We start from the raw sequence: 12,473 nt of genomic DNA on the forward strand, positions 1-12,473 counted from the left end.
TTTTGCTCCAGTTCCTATAAATGGTGGACAAAAATCTCAGTGGCAACACACACAGCACAATAAAAATTCTAACCAATTCTAAAAAAAAAGCATTAAATGGACTTCATCTTTATATTTACAGGCATTTTCCAACTAGGTCCAACATCTCAAGTTGCGATAAAAGAAGGAGATGTGAATAAGCCTTATGACACTGTTTTTGCATTTTCGGAGGTAAATGCAGATGTCAACTACTATACTGTACAGAGTAATGGATCAAAGTCAAAATACAAGACAGAGACAGCAGAGGTTGGCTTATTAATCTGCACAAAAGCTCTGGGGACATCTAATTATGAGGATATCACTCATTTGTACAAGTACCGAGAAGGTAAGATTACTACCATATAAACAGTTGATGATATCAACAACATCACATACTGAAATTTTTTTAGGAATCTTTTAATTTACTATGGAGATCGGCAGTTTTATAAATGTTTAGGGCTGCATAAATCCAATATTAGGCCTGTTATTTACCTGTATAATATTTTCCTGTAGGTATCCAAAAGAAAACTTTTTTTTCGGGGGGGGGGGGGGGCATCATTTTAAGGTCACCCATGCTCCACCACTTTTCAACAATATCATGAAGGGGAGGGGCTTAGTCATCATATAAAGCGCAGGCATGCAAAGGTTTGAGAAACCTGATGCAAAAGCTTAATATAAGGATCAAGCTGCCATTGTCTGATTGGCAATTTCTAATCTGTTTTTAACCCCTACCCTGCCCTGCCCCTAAGTCCGCCCCTAAACACACCCTAGTAAATTAGCTCATGAAATTACACTGTTAAATGTTTTATGCAGAATTAAGTTCCAAAAATAAATATTAACAAGAACTTAACAATATTAACATAAAGCATATCAGTGCTCATCAGTGCATCCTCATCAGTGCCCATCAGTACAGTCCCATCAGTGCAGCCTATCAGTGCCCATTAGTGCAGCCCCATCAGTGCAGCTTATCAGTGGCCATCAGTGCCGCATATCATGTCCCATCAGTGCAGCCTATCATTGCCCATCAGTGCAAACTATCATTGCCCATCAGTGCAGCCTACCATTGCCCTTCAGTGCAGCCTACCATTGCCCTTCAGTGCAGCCTACCGTTGCCCATCAGTGCAGCATATTATTGCCATCAGTGCAGCATATCATGGCCCATCTGTGCAGCGTATAATTGCCCACCAGTGCAGCCTACATGATACACTGCACTGATGGCCAATGATAGGCTGCACTGATGGCCAATGATATGCTGCACTGGTAGGCACTGATAGGCTGCACTGGTGCCTACCAGTGCAGCATATCATTGGCCATCAGTGCAGCCTATCATTGGCCATCAGTGCAGTGTATCATTGCCCATCACTGCAGTGTATCATTGCCCATCAGTGCAGCATATCATTGCCTATCAATGCAGGCCAGCATTGCCGACCAGTGCGGCTTATCATTGGCCATCAGTGCAGCATATCATTGGCCATCAGTGTAGTGTATCATTGGCCATCAGTGCAGCATATCATTGGCCATCAGTGCAGCGTATTATTGGCCATCAGTGCAGCGTATCATTGGCCATCAGTGCAGCATATCATTGGCCATCAGTGCAGCGTATTACTGGCCATCAGTGCAGCATATCATTGGCCATCAGTGCAGCATATCATTGGCCATCAGTGCAGCGTATCATTGCCCATCAATGCAGCCCATCATTGTTCATCAGTGCAGTGTATCATTGCCCATCAGTTCAGCATATCATTGCCCATCAATGCAGCCCATTATTGTCTATCAGTGCAGCGTATCAGTGCCCATCAGTGTAGCGTATCATTGCCCATCAGTGTAGCATATCATTGCCCATCAGTGCAGCATATCATTGCCCACCAGTGCAGCATATCATTGCCCATCAGTGCAGCCTCATCAGTGCCCATCAGGGCAGCCAATCAGTGCCCATCAGTACAGTCCCATCAGTGCAGCCTCATCAGTGCCCATTAGTGCAGCCTCATCAGTGTACATCAGTGCAGCCTCATCAGCACCCATCAGTGCAGCTTATCAGTGCAGCCCTATCAGTGCAGCTTATCAGTGCCGCCTCATCAGGGGCCATCAGTGCCGCCGCATATCATTGCCCATCAGTGCAGTCTATCATTGCCTATCAGTGCAGCCTATCATTGCCCATCAGTGCAGCCTATAAGTGGACATCAGTGCAGCCTATAAGTGGCCATCAGTGCAACCTATCAGTGCAGCCTACCATTGCCCACCAGTGCAGCGTGTCATTGGCCATGAGTGTAGCATATCATTGGCCATCATTGCCCATCAATGCAGCCCATCATTACGCATCAGTGCAGCATATCAGTGCCCATCAGTGCAGCCTATCATTGCCTACCAGTGCAGCATATCATTGTCCACCAGTGCAGCATATCATTGCCCACCAGTGCAGCATATCATTGCCCACCAGTGCAGCATATCATTGCCCATACGTGCAGTATATCATTGCCCATCAGCGCAGCATATCAGTATCCATCAATGCAGCCTATCATTGCCCATATGTGCAGTCCCATCAGTGCCCAGCAATGCATCAGAGATCAATCAGGAGGATCTGCCGGCCGGAATACACAGAGCGGGGATCTGCCGCTGAGACGCGGCTTGTATATGAATAGCCGCTGCTGTCAAACAAAGTCCCGCCCCCTAGACTGGTTACTCTAATAGACAGCACACTGGTCCAATGCCAGACTTCATTTGACAGCAGCAGCTATTCAAATACAAGCCGCATCTCAGCGGGAGATCCCCGCTCTGTGTCATCCAGCTGCCCGATCCTTCTGACAGTTTCCTGGCTGATCGCTTCTGGCAGAAGCGGTGCGGCCTTTTGTACAGGACATCAGAGTGGCCCGGGTGCCCCCCTCCGGGACGCTCTGATGGCCGCACCGCTTCTGCCAGAAGAGATCAGCCAGGAAACTGTCATCCCAGTCCGCCCCTGCTCCACACTAGCCCTCCGCTAATTTCCACTCGCCAAATGCTAGCAGACGAGTGGAAATTTTGAGGGTTGCGTGTGCGGACACCTTGCTGCAGGGGGGCCCACTTCCCCCCCTTGCCCCCCCATGCGGATTCCCATGAGAGTTGAGATGAACGCTGCTCAGCTATTCATAGGCAGCTTTGTATTTTATGAATTAATACAGATCTTACTGATTGGCTAAGGCTGAAAAGTGGGCGGATGACCTCAACCTCAGTCGAGCTGAGGAAGTCTTATATTCAGAGAATACAAAGCTGGCTATGAATGGTTGAGCAGCACTCAGCCTGATTCAATTTTGTTCTGGGAGTGTGAAGGGAAGTTCCAAACCAACTGCCAGAACACAAAGCTGTATATTGTATGTAGCTGAGGCTACATACAATTTATACAGAATGCCCAGCTAGAGCATCTATTAGTATAGGAAATCATTTAATTGGGCCAGCTTGGCTCAAACTAACTAGTTAAAGAGCCAATAACCTGGGGATCAGCTTTAAGCTGCCTTCCATAGTTTCTCCTTTCTGCCCTCATCAACACGCTAATGAAAATTTTAAATAAAACATTACTGGGTTTCTGTGCTTCACTATACCATGCAGACAGGTTATGGCTAGTGGGCAGACCCATCAGTTTGCTGTACATTTTTCAGGATATGAATCTGAACCCAGGACCTCTGCTGTATCTGGCTGTAGTTGTTCTTGCTGAGCTACCCGCTATGCTGGACAGCTCCCTGCCTGTTCTCTTGGACAAACTTACTTTCTATCTTGTTTTTGGTGAAATTGAATCCTTTACCCCTCCCATAAATTTCCTGTTTAAGTCTCGCCCTTGCACTTCCATTTTGCCAGATTATGCAGCTAATATCTTGTTCCTTGCACTCCTGCTAATGTCCGTATCTTAATTACCATTCATTACTGACATTTGGCTAGTTCCTTGACTATGCTTCTGCTTGGTCCCAACCTGCAGCCATTTGTTGCCAACATTTGGTTTGTTCCTCAATTACACTTCCCACTTGATCTCAACCTGCAGCCACTTGTTACTAACCTTTGGCTTGTTTTCTGACTATGTTTCTGCTTGATCCCTACCTGCTTCATCTACTATTGTACCCTGGCTTGCTCACCTCCTAGTGGGCAATCCTGAGAACTGCAACCTGGCATTGGCACACTGCGAAACACATCTTCACCATCATCAGCCCTGGTGAAGACTACTTTGGTGAGTCAGCATCACCCGTGTGATTTATCCAGCTGGTTTCTTTATTAGCCTTTTCACTGCTGTATTCATTGGCCTCCAAGCCTGACCTCTGATCATGACAACATAACTTCCTGAAAACTCCATAATTGGCTGCAGCCACCATTTAAAAAAAAATTCCAACATGTCCTTTCAACAGAAGTCAATCAAGTGATTAACATCTGACAAGCAGGGACGGCCACGCATTGATCAAAATTTGGCCAGTCCATGCTGAACCACCCAAATTTTGATAAGTCTATGCCTAGCTTAAAGTGGTTCTAAAGCCTAAACATTTTTACTTTAATGCATTCCTTGAATTAGGGTAAAACATGTTTAGGTTAAAAGTATTGCCCCCTCACTCCCCCAATACTTACCTGAGCTCTCAATCAATCCGGTGTTGTGCTCATCTGCAGTGGCTCTCCTCTCACTTCCCTATCTCACAGGCTTTGCTGAGGCATCAGGAGCCATTGGCTCCCGTTGCTGTCAGTCAAATCCTGTGATGAGGGAGCAGGGGGTGGGGCTGAGTCTATGGACACAGGCAGTGTGGCTCGAGATTGAGCCCACAAGTGTGCCACAATAGGAAGTGGCTTCCTTTTGGCTTCCTTTGGTGGCACACCGAGAATAAGAGGAAGAATGCCAGCGAGGGACCCGAGAGGAGGAGGTTCAGGGCCACTCTGTGCAATTCCATTGCACAGATCAAGTAAGCATAAATCTGTTTGTTATTTTTAAAAAAATGCATTTAAAATCACTTTAAGGGGGGAATTTAGTTTGAATAGATGCATAATAATAATGATAAACACAAGCTCACAGACACTGAAAGACATAGACATAGAAAGAGATATATTTCAAAATAGGCTGATGAAAGGACATACCGTAGGTATTAGTAGACACCTACTCTGTCCAAAACTAACTCAACATTGAGTGATCAATTTCAGGATGGGTTTTTTAATACAAAACTGTGGACAATGCTGAGATGCATAATATCAATTCTCTGTACTAACAATGAATTCTCCATTTAGGCACTTCCAAAGAGAGAGAAATTTACAGGAAAGCCCAACAAATAGTTGGTGTAAGTTCTGGATTCATGGGATTTTCAGCTGATGGATCTGCAGATTCCTCCCCTGATCGAGAACAAGATGTTTCTGGAGCAATAACCTTTTCTGGAACACCCCAAGTTGGGGAAGATATCACTGCCATACTGACTCTAACAAATTTGAAACCTACAAGCAAAAATGTCACTTCCAACATATCTGTGGCTGCTGTTGTGTACACCAATGCAGTGAGACACTCCATTCTCAAGAAAACTGTCAATGTGCATCTTAATCCAAATGAAGGTACCCTCTTTGCAATATTATTGAATGACTAAATTAACTATGTCTGCTTTATCTCCTTGGAAAGCTAGTGATTTGCTTAGCCAAGGGTGCCTGACCATAAGAACCTGGTGCTACTGAGTTTTGGTCAATGCACTGAAGATCTTCTATGATTTTGGTGGTTGGGCCTATGCTACTAGACACCAGTGGAGTGTAGGCTTCATGCACATTGACATTTGCAGGTATAAAATATGGCTAGCTTAAAAACATATCATCTTTCCAGGAAGGAAGAGCCACAGCTGGGGTGTACTGTGAGCCATAAAAGTGAATACAATAGTGGTTCTGTGTAACACCATTTACCCAAGCATGCGTACACATTTTTTTTTCTTAAATGCAACATTTCCACATTTGTGGAAATAGATTGAGGGCACATTTGCAGGTACACAAGCATCTGTGTTTACATGAGTACAGAGGTGGACAGCCATTCACTTCTATGCTTGGCTATACTCCCCATCTGTAGCTCTCTGGGTGCTGGAAACACTGTTTTTTTTACTAGAGGCATATTTTTGCTTACAAATGCCCATGTGCATGTAGCCTTAGGCCCCTGTTATATTAAGTGCAAAAGAACTGGAAAGAATAACAACTACTCAGCAATCCTCTTTTAATAACTTCTCTAATTACTGATAATTGTACATCTTTGCCTTTTGATTTGCCTATTAAAGTTCACCTGTGCTTAGACTAATGCCGCATACACACGAGCGGACTTTACAGCAGACTTTGCCCGCCGGACGGGATTTCGTCGGACAATTCGATCGTGTGTGGGCTCCAGCGGACTGTTTTCTCAAAAGTTGGACGGACTTAGATTTGAAACATGTTTTATACCAATCCGTCGAAATCGAGTTCGGTCGAAAAGTCCGCTCACCTGTATGCTAGTTCGACGGACAAAAAGCCACGCTAGGGCAGCTATTGGCTACTGGCTATGAACTTCCTTATTTTAGTCCGGTCGTACGTCATCACTAGGGATGAGCTTCGTGTTCGAGTCGAACCCATGTTCGACTCGAACATCGGCTGTTCGATCGTTCGCCGAATTGCGAACGTTATGGGCCGTTCGCGCTAAATTCGTGTGGCGCGTCACGGCCCATAATTCACTGCGGCATCGCAGTGCATTGCTGGCTGATGATTGGCCAAGCATGCACTATGACCCGCATGCTTGGCCAATCACAGCGCTGTCAGTAGAGAGAGCTGTAATTGGCCAAAGCCAGGGTGGCTTTGGCCAATTACGGCTCAGGGCATTTAGTACACACCCCACACTATATAAGGCCGCCTGCACGGCGGCCCTGTGTAGTGTGTGTTCCGGTGTGCTGAGAGATAGAGAGAGAGAGAGACAGTGTCATTTGATTTGAGTTAGATAGATTAGGCAGAACAGTCAGTCAGTTAGCTGCACTTACAGTGTATTGTGTATATATATGCATCCCAGGTGTTGCATATATATATATACACTGTATTCAGTTTAGCTAGATCCGTTCCTGTTATCTTCTATCTAGACTATTTACATTTAATGCAGTGCGTCCTGCTCACAGTGTTCAGCTAGATCCGTTCCTGTTAAATTCCTACTGACCGGCAGGCTTGTCTGGTTACAGTATATAAAGCTACCTGAAGAAAATTACAGGTGTTCTATTTGATCCTATTAGTACCACGGTCAGGCAGCTAGACTATTTACATTTAGTACAGTGTGTCCTGCTCACAGTGTTCAGCTAGATCCGTTCCTGTTATCTTCCTACTGACAGGCAGGCTTGTCTGGTTACAGTATATAAAGCTACCTGAAGAAAATTACAGGTGTTCTATTTGATCCTATTAGTACCACGGTCAGGCAGCTAGACTATTTACATTTAGTACAGTGTGTCCTGCTCACAGTGTTCAGCTAGATCCGTTCCTGTTATCTTCCTACTGACAGGCAGGCTTGTCTGGTTACAGTATATAAAGCTACCTGAAGAAAATTACAGGTGTTCTATTTGATCCTATTAGTACCACGGTCAGGCAGCTAGACTATTTACATTTAGTACAGTGCGTCCTGCTCACAGTGTACAGCTAGATCCGTTCCTGTTATCTTCCTACTGACAGGCAGGCTTGTCTGGTTACAGTATATAAAGCTACCTGAAGAAAATTACAGGTGTTCTATTTGATCCTATTAGTACCACGGTCAGGCAGCTAGACTATTTACATTTAGTACAGTGCGTCCTGCTCACAGTGTACAGCTAGATCCGTTCCTGTTATCTTCCTACTGACAGGCAGGCTTGTCTGGTTACAGTATATAAAGCTACCTGAAGAAAATTACAGGTGTTCTATTTGATCCTATTAGTACCACGGTCAGGCAGCTAGACTATTTACATTTAGTACAGTGCGTCCTGCTCACAGTGTTCAGCTAGATCCGTTCCTGTTATCTTCCTACTGACAGGCAGGCTTGTCTGGTTACAGTATATAAAGCTACTTGAAGAAAATTACAGGTGTTCTATCCCAGCTTAGTGCAGCTACAGGCCATTAGTATGTCTGGAAGGCCAAGAAGGAGAGGCAGACAGTCACAAGCCAATAAGAGAGGGCAAGCAGGCTCTGTGTCTAGTGCTGGTCGTGGAGACGGTGCATCCTCATCAGCACGTGGCCATGGGACACGCTTGGCCTTTTTTTCGGCAGCTGGCCATGTTGAGCCGCAACATGCGGAAGACTTGGTCGAGTGGATGACCAAGCCGTCCTCATCCTCCTCATCCTCTCTCACCCATGCCCAGGGTGCTTTGTCTGGCAAAGCAGCGGCCTCTTCCCTCAGCTCAATGTCATCAGTGACTCCTTCCCTAGCTCCACCATGTCCTCATGAGGATTCCCTCGAACTGTTTGACCACAGTGTTGGGTACATGCTCCAGGAGGATGCCCAGCGTTTGGAAGGCTCTGATGACGATACTGAGCTCGATGAAGGCAGTAACATGAGCGCGGACAGAGGGGGTGCCCAAGAAGGACAGCAATCTGGCAGTCATGCTCCCCCTGCTGCAGCATACTGCCAGGTTTGCTCCAGTGATGAGGAGGGAGGGGATGATGAGGTCACTGACTCAACGTGGGTGCCTGATAGGAGAGAGGAGGAGGAGGAGGAGGAGGAGGAGGAGGAGGAGGAGGAGGAGGAGGCGGCAGCACATCACCAACGAGGCAGGATGCCCTCCAGGGGCCAGCCTAAGGGCAGCACATTGACTGCATCACACCCCAAAGCTCCACATGTGCAGGGCGCTGCAGTCTCTGCGCGTTATTCAAAAAGTTCTTTGGTGTGGGCCTTTTTTGAGACGAGTGCATCAGATCGCACCGCTGCTATTTGCAACATATGTCTCAAGCGTATCTCGCGTGGCCAAAATATCTCCCGCTTGGGTACCACATGCTTGACCAGACATATGTTGACCTGCCATGCAGTTCGTTGGCAAGCGTATCTAAAAGACCCACACCAAAGAACAAAGAGGATCTCTCCTTGCTCCTCATCAGCTGAGATTTCCAACCCCACTAGACCTTCAGTCCTCTCTGAGACCTACAGTGAGAGGAATGAAGGTGTAGAATTAGGTGTGTCACAGCCAAGTACTTGTGGGCAATCTGCTTTTGGTACACCGACGTCAGATTGTACCAGGCAAATTTCCCTGCCCCAGCTGCTGCACCGCCGAAAGAAGTTTGCTCCCAGCCATCCACATGCCCAGCGGTTGAATGCTAGCTTGGCAAAATTGCTAGCACTTCAACTGCTGCCTTTTCAGTTGGTAGACTCTGCCCCCTTCCGTGAGTTTGTGGAATGTGCGGTTCCTCAGTGGCAGGTACCCAAACGCCACTTTTTCTCACGGAAGGCGATTCCGGCTCTCTACCGGCATGTGGAAGGCAATGTCCATGCCTCGCTGGACAGGGCGGTCAGCGGTAAGGTGCATATTACCGCTGACTCATGGTCCAGCAGGCATGGACAGGGACGTTACCTAAGTTTCACGGCGCATTGGGTGACTCTGCTGGCAGCTGGGAAGGATGCAGGACAAGGTGCAGTAGTGTTGGAGGTTGTTCCGCCACCACGCCTCCAAAATGCTGATTGTGACACACCTCTCTCCTCCACCCCCTCCTCTTCTTCTTCCTCCATGGCCTCTTCCTCGGAACCAGCGGTGCTCCGTAGGCGTTCAAGGGGCTACGCAAGTACGCAGGCCAAAAGATGCCATGCGGTGCTTGAGCTGGTGTGCTTGGGGGACAGGAGCCACACTGGGGCAGAGGTTCTGTCAGCTCTGCAGGGGCAGGTTCAGAGGTGGTTGACGCCACGCCAACTTAAGGCAGGAATGGTGGTTTGCGACAATGGCACCAACCTCCTCTCTGCCCTCCGACAGGGACAAATGACCCATGTGCCCTGTTTGGCTCACGTCCTTAACTTGGTGGTGCAGCGGTTCTTGGGCAGGTACCCGGGCTTACAGGATGTCCTGAGGCAGGCCAGGAAAGTCTGTGTGCATTTCCGCCGGTCATATAATGCCAGTGCTCGGCTGACGGACCTCCAAAAGGAGTTTAACCTGCCCAAGAACCGCCTAATCTGTGACATGCCCACCAGGTGGAACTCAACGTTGGCCATGCTGCAGCGGCTGCACACGCAGCAGAGGGCCATCAATGAGTACCTGTGCGACTATGGCACCAGGACAGGGTCAGGGGAGCTTGGTTTTTTTTCCCCACGCCAGTGGGCCATGATCAGGGATGCATGCACTGTCCTGTCACCATTCGAGGAGGCCACGAGGATGGTGAGCAGTGACAGTGCATGCATCAGTGACACTGTCCCCCTTGTCCACCTGTTGGAGCACACGCTGCGTGGAATAATGGACAGGGCACTTGAGGCAGAACAGAGGCAGGAAGAGGAGGACTTCCTTAGCTCTCAAGGCCCCCTTTATCCAGACAGTGTTCCTGCGTGCCCGCCGATCACACAGGAAGAGGACGAGGAGGAAGAGGAGGAGGAGGAAGATTGTGTCAGTATGGAGGTGGAGCCTGGCACTCAGCATCAGCAGCAGTCTTTAAGGGATCAGTCCCAAGAAACACATGGACTTGTACGTGGCTGGGAGGAGGTGGCTGCGGACCATGTCGTTCTTAGTGACCCAGAGGACTCCGGACCGAATGCCTCAGCAAACCTACGCTGCATGGCCTCCCTGATCCTGCAAAGCCTGCGTAAGGATCCTCGTATTCGTGGTATCAAGGAGAAGGACCAATACTGGCTGGCAACCCTCCTTGATCCACGTTACAAGGGTAAGGTTGCGGACCTTATCTTGCCATCGCAGAGGGAGCAGAGGATGAAACATCTTCGGGAGGCCTTGCAGAAAGGTCTGTGCAACGCGTTCCCAGAGACTGGGAGGTTACAAACTCCTGTTTCTGGACAACGTGTTGCTGAGGCTTCGGTCAGTCAAAGAAGGAGCGGTGGAGAAGGTGGCCGTCTGACCGATGCGTTCAGACAATTTTTTGGTCCGCAGCCCCAAGGTATGATCGGTTCCAGCAACCATCGCCAGCGTCTGTTTTACATGGTGCAGGAATACCTAGGGGCAAGATCAGACTTGGACACCTTTCCCACCGAAAATCCTCTGGGTTACTGGGTCTTGAGGATGGATCACTGGCCAGAGCTTGCACAGTATGCAATTGAGCTACTGGCCTGTCCTGCATCCAGCGTTCTTTCGGAACGCACATTCAGTGCTGCTGGAGGCGTGGTAACCGATCACAGGGTGCGTCTGTCCACCGACTCGGTCGATCGGCTGACCTTCATAAAAATGAATGAGTCTTGGATCACCACCAGCTACCAAGCACCTGATGCTGATGTAACCGAATAATTTTTTTTGAAATCTCAGATCCCTTCAAAGACTGCCTATGCTGATGCTGAGTGACTATCCCTGAGTAATTATCCTCTTCCTCCTCAATCATCACGCTGATAGCTTGTAAGAACATTTTTGGTTCTGGGCGCCACCACCAGTGCCTAAGGCACAATTTTTCAGCCCCTGTTTAACAGGGGCGTGTAATTACAATTTTTGATGCAATACTTTGCAGTAGGGCTCGTTCCTGCGTTCCAACTAGAGTGTCTGTGAGGGGTTGCAGTGTTGTGGCACCAGCACCAGTGCCTAAGGCCCAATTTTTCTGCCCCTGTCTAACAGGGGCGTGTAATTACAATTTTTGAAGCAATCATTTGCAGCAGGGCTCGTTCCTGCGTTCCAACTAGAGTGTCTGTGAGGGGTTGCAGTGTTGTGGCACCAGCACCAGTGCCTAAGGCCCAATTTTTCTGCCCCTGTCTAACAGGGGCGTGTAATTACAATTTTTGAAGCAATAATTTGCAGCAGGGCTCGTTCCTGCGTTCCAACTAGAGTGTCTGTGAGGGGTTGCAGTGTTGTGGCACCAGCACCAGTGCCTAAGGCCTAATTTTTCAGCTGCTGTTCAACAGGGGCATGTAATTACAATTCTTGATCTAATATTTCACAGCAGGGCCCTGTGAGGGCTTACAGTGTTGTGGCCACAGCAACACCTAAGGCCCAAATTTCTGCTGAGTATATAGGGCAGGACCCTACTTTCAAACATCTAACTTACAAACGACTCCTACTTGCAAACGGAAGGAGACAACAGGAAGTGAGATGAAATCTACCCCTAGGAAGGGAAATTCTCTCCTGTAAGAGTTAATATGGGAAAACAAGTTCTCCTTTCCACTGATGCTTTCCAATCCTTGTTCCACAAAAAAACCCAAATTTTCAAAAAACATTTTTCATTGGGACAAAAAAGTGAGGTGAAATCTTCTGAAGAGGAGGAAAGACAGCAAAACAAATGTCACAGGGGTGATAACCCTTCCCTATGTTTTCCAAAAAGCTTAGAAAAGATTTTTTGGCTGGAGCTAAACACGTTAAAAATGTTCAAAATTACAAACAGATTCTACTTAACAACAAACC

General features: G+C 47.7%; 1 protein-coding gene across 2 annotated transcripts in view; it reads left to right on the forward strand.

Moving 5' to 3' along the window:
• The window catches only part of LOC141113455 (protein-glutamine gamma-glutamyltransferase E-like), an 82,427-nt gene that overhangs the window by 50,619 nt on the left and 19,335 nt on the right, over positions 1-12,473 (forward strand). For both annotated transcript variants that reach the window (XM_073606554.1, XM_073606555.1), the window contains exons 9-10: positions 122-364; positions 5,242-5,556. In XM_073606554.1, coding sequence (XP_073462655.1) covers positions 122-364; positions 5,242-5,556 — 558 coding nt within the window. The remainder of the gene's footprint in view (positions 1-121; positions 365-5,241; positions 5,557-12,473) is intronic.

The sequence above is a fragment of the Aquarana catesbeiana genome, linkage group LG12, assembly GCF_042186555.1.
Source record: "Aquarana catesbeiana isolate 2022-GZ linkage group LG12, ASM4218655v1, whole genome shotgun sequence".
Classification (NCBI taxonomy): Eukaryota; Metazoa; Chordata; class Amphibia; order Anura; family Ranidae; genus Aquarana; species Aquarana catesbeiana.